This window comes from Corythoichthys intestinalis, chromosome 19 (assembly GCF_030265065.1).
Source record: "Corythoichthys intestinalis isolate RoL2023-P3 chromosome 19, ASM3026506v1, whole genome shotgun sequence".
Taxonomy (NCBI): domain Eukaryota; kingdom Metazoa; phylum Chordata; class Actinopteri; order Syngnathiformes; family Syngnathidae; genus Corythoichthys; species Corythoichthys intestinalis.
Window position 1 is genome coordinate 3,453,138 of NC_080413.1, and position 18,407 is coordinate 3,471,544.

General features: G+C 37.5%; 1 protein-coding gene across 1 annotated transcript; it reads left to right on the top strand.

Annotated features, from left to right (window-relative positions):
- Positions 1 to 14,222: 14,222 nt before the first annotated feature.
- nme6 (NME/NM23 nucleoside diphosphate kinase 6) lies at positions 14,223 to 17,468 on the top strand. The gene is made up of 6 exons (XM_057823636.1): positions 14,223 to 14,426; positions 14,560 to 14,655; positions 14,863 to 14,965; positions 15,832 to 15,871; positions 17,003 to 17,163; positions 17,239 to 17,468. Exons 2-6 carry the CDS (start codon positions 14,563 to 14,565, stop codon positions 17,388 to 17,390), a joined length of 549 nt encoding a protein of 182 aa, XP_057679619.1. The 5' UTR covers positions 14,223 to 14,426; positions 14,560 to 14,562; the 3' UTR covers positions 17,391 to 17,468.
- Positions 17,469 to 18,407: the final 939 nt, after the last annotated feature.

The window sequence follows — 18,407 nt, forward strand, 5'->3', positions numbered from 1 at the left end:
ATCATCATTACCTATCATAATAAATAACAATAAAAATATATATATGTCGGAAAACACTCAGGTGACTTGAAGTTCTGCTTTGAGACCCTCAATTTGGCCAACTTTCAAAATTGTCCGAAACGCATGTGTGATACATCATTGGAAAGCTTGAAATTTTAATTTTCTGGGGAAACAAAAATTTTGAACAGGAAGGCATTTAAAAAAAAAACGCCACAATTTTAACGAGATATTATCGCGTACTTACCTTGTTTCGATCCAAAAACTCCATGTAGCATGTATCACCGAGTGTCATGACACAGCTGTGAATGGCCACAGCCGGACTTTTATTTTATTTTATGTGTGAAACATGGTGATATAACAAGGGTCGAGATGCAGAAATCGCAGACAACAAGGAGTGGTTGAGATTTTCTTTTTCATATAGTTACCCTTTTAAACGTTATTTTTCAATTTTTTTTGTTTGGATCGATTATCATCGAACATATCGGGGAAAATACGACAGTAACAAAACAATGAAGCGATAGTTATGAGGTAGATATCCGTGAATTTTTCATTGTGACATAATTCGTTTCAAAGTTTAAAATATGCGAGTGAATAATTTTTTAAAGTTTTTTTTTTTAACTAAAATTTAGACATCAATTAATGATTCTAAGCTAAAAATGACATTTAGAATAATAAATATAATTACTTACCTTCTTTTTATGGCTAAGTTGAAACAAAAGCGATTGCGCGACATCTGTAAACGGGGGTTTTCAGGGTAAAACGGACAAATTAAAAATAGTTCGGAGGCTTAGTGCGCCATGAATCTGCTATGGCAGCATATAGACATATTGTTCTATCAAGCACAACAGTTCTTTTGGCTTAAAATACAGCAGTTTATTTTAAAGAGGGGTGCAAGAGCAGAAACTACTTTTTCAGATTTGTCTGTGTTTTCCGCCATATATATGTATGCAATTGGGGCTCTATTGGGAATTTGTATGAAAATAAATAGACATACAGTATATAAACACCAATACCTCATATAAGAATATTAAAATAATACCCAATGGAAATGTGATATTTGTCATGATGTATTGAAAAAAATTCAAATCACCTTTCATGGGAAAAATCTGTTTTTTTTTTTGCAAAAAAAAATCCACCAACACTTGTGTTCCTTTATTCGTTTATTGACTTCCCTTTATTAACATGCACATCCACACATATTTAAAAAAAAAAAATCTCTCATCGTACTACTCCGACTGCCCGGTCCGCTGACTGAATTCACGACGCAGTAGCTGGTTGAAGGGGACCAAACCTCACAGAAACACCTGACTTGGTTCCGTTTGACCAGCCACAGCAAGGTGTTGCTTCAGCTGAGCCAAGAGAGAAGAAGAAAAACCTAAAGAGACACACACACAAATTGAAAATTACCTCTCAAATACACTGAAAATGAAGTATTGCTATTTTTAGAGCTCTCCTTAGTCCAAAAGTAGCCAGCATTGACATCTCCTCTTTGTGAACACCCATAGCATCTATAAAGGGGGCGACAGCTGTGCCCTGTCAATCCTTGAGAGTTTTCTAAATGCAGCAGCCTTCCCTTCACCTGTTGTCCTGACACACGCTGGCACATAAAACAACCCCCAACTCAACGCAACCCCCATTTTTTTCTCCTTCTGTAGCTGGAGTCCCCTTGGAACCACACACTTCCTTACATTCCATAAGTGGCTGTATGAATATGGGGATATAAGGAAGCATGTTCTCCCAAGAGGCAACGACAACTGGATCCTGCAGGGAATAGAAAACATTTTTTCGTAACCAAAAGGCAAGAAATAAAGAACAAAAAGTGGGTTGTGGGAATCTCTGGCGGCCATTTTGAAGTTGTTTTGTCAAAGATATCACCATAAACATGGACTTGTTCGCTGCTAGCTCAGGTTTTTGTGTTGTGTTTGTAAGGCATGTGCTGTTGTTGTCAGGGAAATTTATATAAAAAACAGTTGTGGGGATAGGCGCTGAGTTTAAATGTTTTCTTTTTTTTTTTTGAATAGGGTTTTCTTTTTTTTGAATAGGTTTTTAATGAAGAAATAAAAATATATATAATGCAGAATATATATTTTTAAAAGTATTTTTAATTGAAATTACTTTTTTAATCCAGAAAAACAAAAAAGAAGGATTTCTATTTATCCTTAAAACCCTCAAGAAATGTTATGGGTTTTTTTTAAAAATATGGTATATACATATTATCTATTTATTTTTTTCAAAGTATACAAAACATAACCAAAAATGTTAACATTTTTTGGAAAAATAAAAAAAACAAGAAAGGAAAGTAATTTTTAAAACTAAAAAAATGTATAAAAAAATATATTTTAAAAAACAATCTATTTTTTTAAATATGATTTTTAAAAAACATTTCTTTAAAAAATATATACTGTATATATATATTTTTTGTTTATTAAAAAAACACAAAATATATAAATATATAAAAAAGTAAATTCAAAAATTCATTGCATTCAAATGATCTTTTTTAAAAATTAAATTTAAGAAAATGTGAAATATATAGATTTGTTTTTTTTAAATATATTATTTTTCAAAGTTTTAAAGAATAAAAAAATACATACTGTATGCATATTGAGTGATTTAATTTTTTTTCCCGTTTTTGTTACATTTTAAAAAATATATATTCTTTTTTTAAACAAAGCTATATATTTTACAATTTTTTAAAATATAATTTTTAAAATTGATGTATAAAAAAAAGATATATATCTATATTTACATTATAGATTAGATATATATTATATACATTTTTTATATTTACACTAAATATAAACACACATATATATATATATTTTTTTTTTTAATATAAAAATGAAAAAAAGATTTAAATGGCTAAATATACATACAGTATTTTACTTTTTTTTTTAACTTTAAAAATATATTTTAAAAAAAGACAAAATCTATACATTTTACAATTTTTTAAATGTAATTTTTAAAAATGATATTCTTAATGCAATTAATTTTTAAATGTATTTTTTATATATTTTATTTATTAAAAAAACCCATATATTTTTATTTATTTTTTTAATATTAAAAAAAATATTTAAAACACTATGGTAAATATACATACAGTATTTTACTATATTAAAATAAAAAAAAAAAAGAAAGTATTATTTATTTAATAAATTATATTTTTTTGTTAGGATTTCTATTTATTTTTGTTAGTTAAAATACGTTAAGTATATAAAAAAATATTCCTTGACTTCTTTCAAATAAACAACTCACATCATAAACAACTTAATATATCACAGTCAATGGCAGCCAATGTGAACTTTTGAAATAACATTAAAGCCGTTTAAAGAGCAGGAAGGCTTGACGTGTTTCCTTAACTTGAGAGTTCTTCGTCTTAAAATTCCAGTGTTACTGTATATTCAATGTAAGAACAGTTCATTTTTAAAGCATCTCCATCACCGTCAATGGCGGCCAATGAATTTAAGCTAACAAAAGCTAGCATAAAAGGGCTTACTAACCTTTCCTTTTGCTTTTGGATGAGAGCGAAGCTGGCAAATGGTCACTTTGTACTCAAATTAACAGTAGCTGAGAGTAACAACATAACAAACGGTCATCATTTCCTGGACGCCTGTGAATGGTCAAAAAAAAAAAAAACTGAAGAAAAACAGCTAAATAAAATGTAGCGTGGCGCCTGCTGCAGTCGATCCCGGTCGGGGTGCGCGCTGTGAGAGCGGCAGGCCTCGCCGCTCGGCCTTTTCTACGCGTCCGAGGCGAGTCGAGCCGCCCCCCGAAGTACGGATCGGCCCCCCACCTGTCGGTGTCCTTTAGGCCTCTCCTTTGCGCCCGCTGTCCGGCCCAATCAGGGGCCTTGACAGTGGGGAGCCGGCCTGTGAAATCACACCTCTCAGCTGTTGGCACTGGACTCGAGACACCCTACACCCGGAGTCGACCCCCACCTGCTTGAAAACACGCTACCCGGCCTCCGTTTTACAGCCAATGTCAATGGATTCTCTTTTTTGGGGGGAGAAAAGGGCAGAACAATGCTTTGACTGTAGGGTGGGCATGTGTCGTGGCATTTAGCGGCGCTAGCAGCTGACAGATGAACTCATTGGAAGTGAATGAGTTAATAAAATGGCACGCGTGTTGTATCTTATTAGGCCAAAAGTTAATGATTCGCCCCCAAAACTCAACCTTTTTGACAAAAAAAAAAAAAAAAATCCATCCAATTCCAATGGGCCTATTCGCCAGTCCAGTCCCAGATAAATAGGAAGTGACCCAATATGAACAGGAAGTGAACCCAAAATGCCCCAAAATTAACAGGAAGTGACCCTGAAATTCCACCATATCTATAAAAAGTGACCCAATATGAACAGGAAGTTTACCCTGTAATGGCCCAAAATCAACAGGAAATGACCAATTATCAACCGGAAGGGACCCTGAAATGCTTGAAAATCAACAGGAAGTGACCTGTACAAACAGGAAGTGACCCCATAATGCCCCATATCTGTAGGAAGTGGCCCGATACAAACAGGAAGTGACGCCAAAATGCCCCATATCTATTGGAAGTTACCCATTATCAACCGGAAGTGACACTGAAATGTCTGCAAATCAACAGGAAGTGACTCGATACAAACAGGAAGTATCCACAATATGCTCCAAATTAACAAGAAGTGACCCCAAAATGCCCAGAGATCATTAGGAAGTGACCCATTATCAACCGGGCGTGACCTGAAAATGCCCCCAGATAAATAGGAAGTAACTCAATATGAACAGGAAGTGACCCAAAAATGCCTTCAAATTAAAAGGAAGTGACCCATTATCAACCAGAAATAAATCCCTGAAATGCCTCCAAATCAAGAGAAAGTGAACTGTTAAAAAAAGGAAGTTACCCCAAAATGGCCCAAATCTATAGGAAGTGACTCAGTATGAACAGGAAGTGACCCCAAAATGCCCCAAAATCAACAGGAAGTGACCCCAAAATACCCCGTATCAATAGGAAGTGACCTAATATGAATAGGAAGTGACCCAAAAATACCCCTAAATCAATAGGAAGTGACTCATTATGAACAGGAAGTGATCCCAAAATGCCCCCATATCAATAGGAAGTGACCCAATATGATCAGGAAGTGACCCCAAAATGCCCCCAGACCAATAGGACTTGACCCAAAAATGACCCCCCTAGCAATAGGAAGTGACCTCGAAATGCCCCAAGGTCAATGGGAAGTGACCCAATATAAACAGGAAGTGACCCATTATCAACCGGAAGTGACTCCAACATATCCTATATGAATAGGAAGTGACCAAATATAAACAGGAAGTGACCACGAGATGCCCCAAAATCAACAGGAAGTGACCTTGAAATGCCCCAAGGTCAATGGGAAGTGACCCCGATATAAACAGGAAGTTACCCATTAATGTCCCATATCATTAGAAAGTTTTCAAATACGAACAGGTAGTGACCCCGAAATGCCCCCAAATCAACACAAAGTGACCCGATATAAACAGGAAGTAACCCCACAATGCCCCAAAATCAACAGGAAGTGACCCCAGAATACCTCAAAATCAACAGGAAGTGACCCGATATACCAACCATCACAGTAAAGCAACCATCGCAATTTCTCTGGAAATTACATTTTCTAGTTTCTCTTGAATCTGTATGTTCTACGTAGTTATCTATGGGCTTTTTCTTCAACTCAAAGCTATAATTTAGGCGGGAAAAACACTAACCCACTAACAATATATAACTGCTTCCTGTCACTATGTATCACTGTCATAGATAAACAAAAAAACAACACATTAGTAGTCAATAAATAATTTTTCACTCAGAGCAGTTTAGTTCTATTGCATCATTTTTGGCACGACCCAGTTGGGAACCGCTTAGCTAGCGCACGAGAGTACGTCAGGGGCCCCTCGACAAGTGACGGCGATCAGCTGCCCCGTGGAGAGGAACAGCGAGATTCCAATTTGTGGGCCATTGTGTCCGACGTGAGCGTCCGCGCATTCCCCCGGCGGCAGAAGTCACCCGATACTCCACGGCTAGCCCGATATAACGCCGCCGCATAGCTGACATGGGTGGAAATGTTGCATTTGAGGCCCGCGGGAAATATCCGACAACTGTCCGATTTAGACGACATCCTGGAAGAGGGCGAACAAAAAATAATAATAAAAAAATAACCGCGTTACTATTTGCGGTCGGCGAAGGCCTCGGAAATAGCGAGCGGGTCGGGTTTCAATATAAGCCGCGGCTTTCTGTGAAGCAAAGCCCGGGTTCCTATCGCACCGCGACCCCGGACGCTGATTTTAGAACACAGGTGTTGACCTTAGCGCGCCGGCTTGTGCTTGCGGCAGAGGAAAATGAACCAGAGGCCATATGTTCCGCGCGGATGCCTTCCAGCGGTCAAATATGGGCCGGCGGTGACAACAGCCAAGCGTTCTGGGGAGTGACTGTGAATGAGTGTGGAAAAATATTTATAAAAATTTACGCGTCGCAGGCTTTTTTTTCTCACCCAAAAGGTCACGTTTTCCCACAAAACTCAAACGAAAAAACCTTGACATATGTCATGTCAGTGATTAGCACCCATTAAAAAAAATCTCCATTCACTCCTGTTGACTTTGAAGGGAAATGTTTTGCTAACATGCTAATCGATATAATCGTAAACATGCCTGCTTCTAATATTTTGTACTAGAACAATAATAGAAGGCACGTCTACGATTATCAATTAGCATGTTAGCAACCCTGCATGACTCCATGCCTGTATTTTTGATAACATGCTAATCGATATAATCTTAGTGCTTCTGTTATATTCTACTAAAACAATAGAAACAGGCCTGCCTGTGATTATCGGTTAGCATGTTAGCATGAATATCATTGGTAAAAAAAAAAAAGCCATAATAAACATTAGTTTTTTGTGGGTCCGAATTGAAATTGAAGGAAAGGTATTTTTTCTAACATGCTAATCGATATAGGCTAACCATAGACATGCCTGATTGTATTATTTTGTTCTACAACAATAGAAGCACGCATGTCTACGATTATCGATTAGCATGTTAGCAAAAATACCATTGATAAAAACTATATTGAACATTAGATTTTTTGTGGATCAGAATTGAAAGTTCAATGGAAATTGTACTTTTGCTAACATGCTACTCAATATAATCAAAGATGCCTGCTTCTAATATTTTGTACTAAAATATATATTCATAGCCATGCTTGCTTCTGTTATTTTATACTAAAACAATAGAAGCAAGCATGTGTACGATTATCGATTAGCATATTAGGAAAAATACTACTGGTAAAAACAATAATGAGCATCACAGTATTTTTGTGGGTCCAAATTGAAAGTTGATGGGATATGGTATTTATGCTAACATTCTAAATAATATAATCGTAGACATGCTTGCTTCTATTATTTTGTACTAAAACATATTATCGTAGACGATAATACGATTATCGATTAGCATGTTAGGAAAAATACAACTGGTAAAAACAATAATGAACATTACAGTTTTTTTGTGGGTCCGAATTGAAAGGAGAAGGGAAATGGTATTTATGCTAACATGCTAATTAATATAATCGCAGACATGCCTGCTTCTATTATTTTGTGCTAAAAAATATTATCGTTGACATGCCATCTATGACCTACGATTATCGACTAGCATTTAAGCAAAAATACCACCGGTAAAAACAATAATGAACATTAGTGGTTTTTTGTGGGTTCGAATTGAAAGTTGATGGAAATGGTATCTTTGCTAACATGCTAATCGATATAATCATAGACACGTCTGCTTCTATTATTTTGTACGAAAACATATAATCGGAGACATGCCTGTTTCTTTTATTTTGTACTAAAACAATAGAAGCAGGCATGTCTACGATTATCGATTAGCATGTTAGCAAAAATACCATTGGTAAAAACAATAATGAACATTAGTTTTTTAAGGGTCCGAATTGAAAGTTGATGGAAAATGACATTTTTGCTAACATGCTAATCGATATAATTGTTTTAGTACAAAACAATAGTAGCAGGCATGTCTACGATTAGCATGTTAGCAAAAATACTATTGATAAAAACAATATTGAACATTAGTTTTTTTGTGGGTCAGAATTTAAAGTTGAAGGGAAATGATATTCATGCCAACATATTAATATAATCATAGCCATGCCTGCTTCCTATTATTTTGTACTAAAACATTATCGTAAATGATAATACAATTACCATGTTAGCAAAAATACTATTGATAAAAACAATATTGAACATTAGTTTTTCTGTGGGTCCAAATTAAAAGTTGAGGGGAATTTTTTTTGTGTGCTAATATGCTAATCAATATAATCGTAGACATGCCTGCTTCTGTTATTCTGTCCTAAAACATATAATTGTAGACATGCCCATTTCTTTTATCTTGTAACAAAACAATAGAAGCAGGCATGTCTATGATTATCGATTAGTATTTTAGCAAGAATACCATTGATAAAAACAATATTGAACATTACAGTTTTTTTGGGGGTCAGAATTGAAAGTTGAAGGGAAATATCATTTTTGCTAACATGCTAATCGATAATCGTAGACAATCCTGCCATAATTGTGTTAGTAGAAAATAATAGAAACAGGCATGTCTATGATTATCGATTAGTATTTTAGCAAGAATACCATTGATAAAAACAATATTGAACATTACAGTTTTTTTGGGGGTCAGAATTGAAAGTTGAAGGGAAATATCATTTTTGCTAACATGCTAATCGATAATCGTAGACAATCCTGCCATAATTGTGTTAGTAGAAAATAATAGAAACAGGCATGTCTATGATTATATTGAATTTTAAACTCATTGTTTTAGTACAATGTCCAGTCCATTTTCAATCACACTGGTGACTCATTAGCCGCTGCTACGAGATTAATACTGCCCTCTGTCCTTCACCAGTTGCCCGACGCCAAGTTGACGCAGCTGTCGTGAGGACAGAGTTCAAAGGTCAGTGGCATTTAGAGCGAAAGAGGGAACAGGTGAGGATTTTGCGCAGATCCTACGACATCGTTAGAGTTGACGGTAAAGCCAGTTGACTTGAAACGGGGCTCCGAATGTGTTTGTTGGATGCTGGTGGTCGCAAACGCATCCGTTCGGTGCTAGCGGGGAGGCCTTTGTATGGCGTCCTAATGAGGCGTCGACATGACGCTGCTGGCCCTGTAGGTGTCATCACAGGAAAGACAAATTGGATCTCTCACTGTTACTTAACTCTTTGTAGGAGACTCATTTAAAGCAACACTTTGTAGCTTTTCAGTTTTAATTTTAACGACGCCGGTGGACAAACACAGTAGTGTTTTGGCTTAAGACCGCATTTCCCTTGAGGACCAGCGCACACCCCCATAGTGTCGTAAAATCATAATGGTCACCTGCAGGTGGATTAAACAACATTTGTTTCCAGCAGCTGTGTGAAGAAAAAAAGTAATAAGGTAATGAATCCAGTTGTGGCTAAAAAATAGCATATGACTGTTAGCGACCGTGTGGCTTAATGTGGCTATACACCCCACCTGCCCTGACAAGTTCGGTTAGGGGTGGTGTTAAGCCAGCAAGTGAAAGCCGGGCCAATATTTATTCTGTATATCCTGGTAGCAAGCGGCCCTTTCATTGGTTCAACCTCTGTGCTGGATCGGCAGGTACAAAAACCATGAGCCACCGCAGACCTTTGAGGACTGGTTTGGAGACCACTGATCGAAATGACTTGTATAACTGAACTCATATAATGCACATAAAGGTTGCTTAAAAGTTTGTGGGGACAATTTGCATAGGGATGGTAGGGACATAACTCTACCAACTTTTAAGGATGCTCAAATTTGTTATGCTGTTATATCATCCCTACCAAATTAGACCAACCCTACACCCTTGATTACAGCCCGTTGACATTCAGCTGGCGCCCAAGCAAGTCGATGCCATTGACAACCATGCACTGTATAATGGTTATGCTTGGTCACTGATAAAATAACTTCCACAAAATCTGACTTTTACTCTAGCGCGACTTATAGTCAGTTTCCAAAAGCAGGGAAAACAAAAGGTGGCAGAGTGGTGGTGAACTAAAAAAGGGTTTAATATCAGTGAAAACCCAAAGTGTACAAACAAGAGGCAGCCGATTGGTGGAGACAAAAGGCATGACAGACCCCACCCCGGTCAGGGGACGGATCCCAGACATCCCAAACCAAAGCAAAATCGCCAGCAAGGCGACCAAACGGGTCGATCAGGCGGGCATCCGGGATGTGGTCGTGGCAGCCAGGAGACTGGGACGAGGTGTAGAGCGGGAACGTGAGCTACAGCGACATGGTCGACAGGAAAGGTGAGGTGAGGTTGTGGTGATGGCATTCGGCGTGCCCGCCGATCAATTTTTCCCGCTGGGTCCGTGGTTTGTTGCGCCATTCTGTCACGACGTGGAGGTGCGGTGGACCCAATAGTGGGAGACGAGTTCATAGCAGGAGACGGGGGTCGTGGTTTGTTGTGTCATTCTGTCCCGACATGGAAGCGTGGGGGACCCAATAGTGTGAGACTAGGACGTGAGCTAGAGACTGCGACGTGAGCTGGAGACGGGGACACGGCTTGTTGCATCATTCTGTCACGATGTGGAAGCGTGGTGGACCCAGTAGCAGGAGACTGGGGTCGTGGCAGGAGACTGGGGTCGTGGCAGGAGACCGGGGTCGTGGCGGAAGACCGGGGTCGTGGCGGGAGACCGGGGTCTTGGCGGGAGACCGGGGTCTTGTTTTGTGGAGTCATTAGTTTTGTGGAGTCATTACATCACGACGTGGAATCGTGGTGGACCCAATAGCGGGAGACTGGGGTCGTGGCAGGAGACTGGGGTCGTGATTTGTGGAGTCATTCTTTCACGACATAGAAGCATGGTGGACCCAATAGCGGGAGACAGGGACGCGAGCTGGAGACGGGGACGTGGCTTGTTGCATCATTCTGTCACGACGTGAAAGCGTGGTGGACCCAATAGCTGGAGACTGGGTCGTGAGCTGGGTCCGTGGTTTGTTGTGCCATTTTGTCACAATGTGGAAGCGTGTTGGACCCAGTGGCGGGAGACTGGGGTCGTGAGCTGGATATTGGGTTTGTTGTGTCATTCCGTCACTCAGGGAAGCATGGTGGACCCAATAGCGGCAGGCCGGGGTCGTGAGCTGGAGGCCGGGGTCGTGGTTTTTTGCGTCATTCTGTCATGATGTGGAAGCGTGGTGGACCCAATAGCAGGTAAAACAAAAGGTGGCAAGGCAGGGTGGTGAAAAATGTTTTAATTTCAGTGTCAAAACCCAAAGTACAAACCATAGAACCAAACTCAAGAAGTGAATAAAAAGACTGGGTCAAAACTGACTTTACTTGGAGATTTGAACACGAAGGCTTGGATGTACAACAACACAGCAACTCGACAATGAAACAACAAGGAGTGAACAGAAACTGGGAGCTTAAATGCACAGACAAGGGGTAGCGAGACAATCAGACACAGGTGGTCGATACAAGAGGCAGTGGATTGGTCAAGACAAAAACAGCAGGCAACAACAGGTGAAATCAGTTGGCAATAACATGGACACCAGAAAATCCTAACAAAACTCAGCACAAGACATGACAATAACAGTAAGCGAACCCTTTGGAATTCGGATAACTTGGCTATATGAATACTTTTTATGTTTTCAAAACAAGACTTTCAGTGCCGCGTTTGAGTTACGACCCGGTCTTGTGGCCCCTGATGAGCGTATCATTGCCGAGCGCCTGTGGGGGTCGTGGCTCAGCTGCCTGAGCAAAAGCGAGCGGCAACAACTGCGCGCGCGGCGTCATGACAGTCAGATAAAGTTTTAAAGCGCGAATGAAAAGATTAACTGCTTTTACAACACTGAAGCTTTTCCCTCTTTGAATTTCAGAATGACAGGACTCGGCTACATTTGTCTCTGGCTAGCTAATCTTTTCCATCGTTGAACACCGACTCCCTGACAACTGTGGCGTCGCTACCGCAAAGTCACATGACCAGGACAGGTGGAGAGACCGGTGGTACTTTCACCCATTCCTCCATCTTGTTTTCAGCCCACCCAACATCATTAGGCAGGGTGTGGCCCCTTTGGCACAGTTGGCACGCACTTGACATATTTTAGCTCAGGCCAAGCTAGCATGAGCTTGAGGGATAATTATCTGGGTCTTTGCAAAGAGACCCAGATAGTGTTATTCTGTTTTTTTTTAAATTTACATTGAACTGATGCCATGTATGTCGAATCTATTGATGCCAATGTGCTTGGATTCCTTTGACACATATGTAAGTTGATGCCATGGACGTCCAAATTTCCCATTCTTTTTCAATGGCAAAAAAACAAATGCCTTCAAATCAACCAAATCAATCAAAATGACCAGGCCACGCCTCCCAAATGTCCCCAAACGACCTGATATGACCAGGCCACGCCCTCCAAATATCCCCAAATGACCTGATATGACCTGGCCATGACCCCAAATGTCCCCAAATGACCTGATACGACCAGGCCACGCCCCCCAAATGTCCCACAATGACCTAAAATGACCAGGCAACGCCCCCAGATGTCCCTAAATGACCTGATATGACCAGGCCACGCCCCCCAAATGTCCCCAAATGAACTGATATGACCAGACCACGCCTCCGAATGACCTAATATGACTAGGCCACGCCCCTCAAATTACCTGATATGACCAGGCCACGCCCCCAAATGTCCCCAAATGACCTGATATGACTAGGACACACCCCCAAATGTCCTCAAATGACCTGATATGACCAGGACACTCCCCCAAATGTCCCCAAATGACCTGATATGACTAGGACACGCCCCCCAAATGTCCCCAAATAACCTGATATGACTAGGACACGCCCCCCAAATGTCCCCAAATGACCTTATATGACTAGGACACACCCCCAGATGTCCCCAAATGACCTGATATGACTAGGACACGCCCCCAAATGTCCCCAAATGACTTGATATGACCAGGACACTCCCCCAAATGTCCCCAAGTGACCTGATATGACCAGGACTTGTCCCCCAGATGTCCCCAAATCAACAGGAAGTGACCTGATATTGTCCCTGAAATTTCCGCAAACCAACCTGGACTAAATACCATAACAACAATTACTTGTTATGGTATTTAGTAACATTTATTTGACAGCGGCGTCATAAGACTGTAATAAGACCGTCATAATGATGACATGACACGATCATGGGCATTACTGAATGCTTATGACTCATTACGTGTCATCAAGCAAATTGTTATGAACTCCATTTATGTCCAGCTCAGATCTTTTAAATCCATTCAAAAGTGAGAAATTTGCCGGATGACACCTGTTATAAGCATTCATTAATACTCATGACAGGGTTATGCCATAATTATGATTGTTTAATGACAGTCTTGAGGTACTTCTGTCAAATAAAGTGTTAACAAATTCCATAACTAGCAATTAATGAAACAACTGGAACAGTAACTGAAGAAATAATTAGCACATAATGTGAATTTGATTGTTATCTACATCTGTAGGGCTGCAATGCATTCTAGGAAGCATGTTGGATAACAGCAGTGTTGACAGCAGGTGGCAGAAGAGGTTGAGTGTCTCCCCCAAGGGAGCAGTTATGGCCAAATGAAGCTTCTTGAAGCAATGAAGCTTTGAAGCCAATTGGTTCAAAGCTTCATGGTGGTTCAGTTGGTCTTATGACAGTCGTATGATTCTGCTGTCAAATAAAGTGTTACCGGTTAATATCTTTTGGTGTAAACATCCCATAATACAGTGAGGACTGCAATGGCCTATTGTCCAGTGCAGCTTATCTATGAACAAATGCCGTTTTCATATCACATTTGGTGGGTGGCGGCTTAGAGTCAGGTGCTCCTTATAGTGTGAAAATTACGGTAAGTTTGGATTTAAAAAAAAAAAGTTAATTGACTCATTCAGAAATATTTAACAAGTATATCAATTTTGTTTGACTTTGTTTCAATACTGTCAGGTCATGTTGTAACTTCCGATTGATTTAATTTACTTATAATTTATGTCATCTAAACTGTAGTTTTTGTATTGTTCAATAATAAAAAAAAAAAAACATAAGCGTTAACCGACCAAAAAGTTCTTTGCGTTCGTTTTCACCACTTGGTTTGCTATATTTTCGCAAGTTGCTTTAATAACTGGATACATTTTATATTAGCGTTTAAGCTAACTGCTGTACTTTTAAATACAGTAGTCCATATTTCGAGGAGGAACAAAAATACACATGGACTACTTCCGGGGACACATTTAAGTGACGGACTAAATGTTTGTTCGTGTCGTAGATTATGAACTATACATGTATTAATCGAGTTTTGGTTGCTAAATATGAATAGAAACAAAAAATATTGCAAAATGTAAATCTTTCAAACATGCCGTTCGCATTTTTGGGTGTTGTTTTAAAGTTTGCTCGCACGTAGCTCTTAAAAGGTGACTTCCGGTAAGTTTAGAACGGTTATATGACTGTTTTAGTTCAAAAAGCTAATAGTTAGCTTATTTTAAAATTAGTTTGAAGCTGTGAGCTGTTTATGTGTCGTTTATAATTCATATTTTGCTCGTTTTTCTTCTCAAAGGAAATGTTGCTGACTGCATGTCGGTTGTCCAAAGCGCTGCAGCTCACCCTGGCGGTCGTTAAACCAGACGCAGTGGCTAATCCTGTCATTCTGGAAGTACTGAATTTACAATTAAGTTTTTCAAAAAATGAATAAAGTTCAATTATTTCATGTTCAAGTTCATTTTGTAAGCGTTTTCTTCCCAAAATGAAACGACTGACTGCTAATAATTCCAACAAAATACATTGTGTACACAGTATCCTTAAATATTTAATTACGAATAAACCACAAAAATATATTTTTTCCTTGAAATGTGTGTTGCAGGCTCTTCACCAGAGTATCCTAGACAACAACTTTGCTATTGTTCGACTTAAAGATCTGGCGTGGAGACGGCAAGACTCTGAGAGGTTTTATGCAGAGCATTCAGGTGTGGGATTCAATCGTTTTTTTTTTATATTAACAAAGTGAGCGTGTGAGTCAACGTTGACTTGTTTAGTAAGTCCAAAAATAACTAGGGCTGTCAAAATTATCACGTTAACGGGAGTTAATTAATTTTTTCAATTAATCACGTTAAAATATTTGACGCAATTAACGCACATGCCCCACTCAAACAGATTAAAATGACAGCGGTGTAATGTCCGCTTGTTACTTGTTTTCTGGTGTTTGGCGCCCTCTGCTGGCGCTTGGGTCCAAATGAATTTATGGGTTTAAGCACAATGAGTGACCATGGTGTAATTATTGACATCAACAATGGCGAGCTACTAGTTTATTTTTTGATTGAAAATTTTACAAATTTTAATAAAACGAAAACATTAAGAGGGGTTTTGATATAAAATTTCTATAACTTGTACTAACATTTATCTTTTAACATTTATCTTTTAAGAACTACAAGTCTTTCTATGCATGGATCGCTTTAAGAGAATGTTAATAATGTTAATGCCATCTTGTTGATTTATTGTTATGATAAACAAATACAGTACTCATGTACCGTATGTTGAATGTATATATCCGTCTTGTGTTTTATCTTTCCATTTCAACAATAATTTACAGAAAAATAGGGCATATTTTATAGATGGTTTGAATTGCGATTAATTACGATTAATTAATTTTTAAGCTGTACTTAACTTGATTAAAAATTTTAATCGTTTGACAGCCCTAAAAATAACCTATTTATTTTGATTGTTATAGCCACTTAGCTTGTAGCCCTTCTTTCTTTTTTTTTTTTTTTTTTTGTGTGGGTCCTTAATACTTCGTCGTAGATTTATATTGGACTATTCTGCTCCTTTTTTCCAGGGCGATTCTTCTACCAAAGACTTGTTGAATTCATGTCAAGGTAAATCATGCTTAATACCACAGAAACAATACTGGTCCTTCTCAAAAAATTAGCATATTGTGATAAAGATCATTATTTTCTGCAATGTACTGATAAACATTAGACTTTCATATATTTTAGATTTATTACACACAACTGAAGTAGTTGAAGCCTTTTATTTAGGGTTGTTCCGATCATGTTTTTTTGCTCCCGATCGTTGTAGTTTTAGTATCTGCCGAGCCCGATATTTCCCGATTCAATTCCAATCATTCCCGCTAATTTTTCCCGATCATATACATTTTGTTAATGCATTAAGAAAAAAATGAATCAAACTCGGATGAATATGTACATTCAACATATAGTACATAAGTACTGTGTTTGTTAATTATGACAATAAATCCTCAAGATGGCATTTACATTATTAACATTCTTTTAGTGAGAGGGATCCACGAATAGAAAGACTTGTAATTCTTAAAGGATAAATGTGACTTTGTATATCGTGACTAAATATTGACATCTAGTGTATTTGTTGAGCTTTCAGTAAATGATACTGTAGCCATTTAACTTCTGCCCAAATGCATGATGGGAAGTGCAACCATTACTGTGCGTAGTGGTAGCAATTGATATATCTTCTCTGCGTTGGGAGATAAAATAGGGGATTAAGAAAAAGATCAACTACTACCTTTGCTTCCCACGATATTTCTAATTTTCTAATTGTTCAATCCAATTAAATTGTTTCAATTAAAAAAAAAAGCTTTAAAGGCTGCCAAAAGTCTCTCTACTCATTTAACATTGCCTTTTAACTCTATGTATACGTAAAACGACGGCATTATAGATTGAACGCGGCAGTGCGTGAGTGGGTAGTGCAGCGCATGCATTAATTGCGTTAAATATTTAAAAGTTATTACCGCCGTTAACGTGATAAATTTGATAGCCCTAGTTTAAGCCAAAACTAGACTCTGGATGAGTGTAAGACATTTTGTCTGTAACGTTGAATACAATTAGAAACCGATTTAATTAAAAAATATAGATATATTAAAAAAAAAAGCATGTCCGATATTTTTTTGCCGATTCCGATACTTTGAAAATGACGTGATCGGACCCGATCGATCGGGACATCTCTAGTAATTTGTTGTTTTTTTTCCCGCTCAGTGGCCCGATGCGAGCGTACATTTTAGCCCGAGAGGACGCCATTCGCCACTGGAGGGAACTGATGGGACCGACCAAAGTGTTCCGAGCCCGATACACCTCCCCCGCCTCGTTACGGGCTCGTTTCGGGCTCACGGATACGCGCAACACCACTCACGGCTCAGGTGCAGTAAGCCTTCTCCAAGTTTGACTTTTTTTGTTGGACCGTTCGGCTCAAATTTCGCTTGTTTTTATCGCAGATTCCGTCCAGTCGGCACAGAGAGAAATGGCGTTTTTCTTCCCGGATTTCCAAGTAGAGGAGTGGATGCAGAGGGAGGAGCCGGCATTCCGGTTGGGACGGATATGTTACGATTCTGGAAAACACGTCCATGTACTTGCGAAGCAGAGATAATGATGGAGGAACAGGAGAGTCAAAATATGTCAATAAGTTGATTTGGAAATGAAATAAAAATGTTGAAATTGTAATAGATTTAGAAAATTTAAATTAATACATAAACGCTAAAATTATTAAATGACAAATATATACTGAAATAAAAATATGGAAATAAAAATAAATGCTGAATTAAACATTGAAATATTTTAGTAAATGTTGAAATAAGTATAAAAATTGAAATTAATACATGAAAACAAACTAATAAATGACAGATAGGAATTGAAATAAAAATATGTAAATACATTGAAATAAAAAATAAATGCGGAAATAAAAATGTTGCAATTATAATAAATACAGAAAATTGAAATTAAAAACTCAAATTTTTAAATGACAAATATATATTGAAAGAAAAATATAGAAATACAAATAAATTCTGCATTAAAAATTTAAATACTTAAATAAATGTTGAAATAAATATAGAAATTTGAAACTAATACATGAAAACAAACTAATAAATGACTAATATGAATTGAAATATTGATTTAAATAAATTGAAATAAAAGATAAATGGTGAAATAAAAATTGAAATACATTAATTAATTAATAAATTACGAAATAAAAATTTTGAAATTGTAATAAATTTAGAAAATATAAATTAATACTTAAAAATAAAATTATTAAATGACAAATATATATTGAAAGAAAAAAATTATGGAAATGAAATTGAAATGAAAAATAAATGCTAAATTAAAAATTGAAATACATACATAAAATGTTGAAATAAATATAGAAAGTTCCAATTAATACACGAAATTAACTCATAAATGACCAATATGAATTGAAATAAATATTTATGTAAATGAATTGAAATAAAAGATACATGCTGAAATAAAAATTGAAGTACATGCATGAATATTGAAATAATTGTAGGAAATTGAAATTAATGCATGAAAACTAATTAAATAAAAAAATATATGTAAATTGAAATAAATGCTGAAATAAAAATTGAGATAAATACACGAATACTGAAATAAA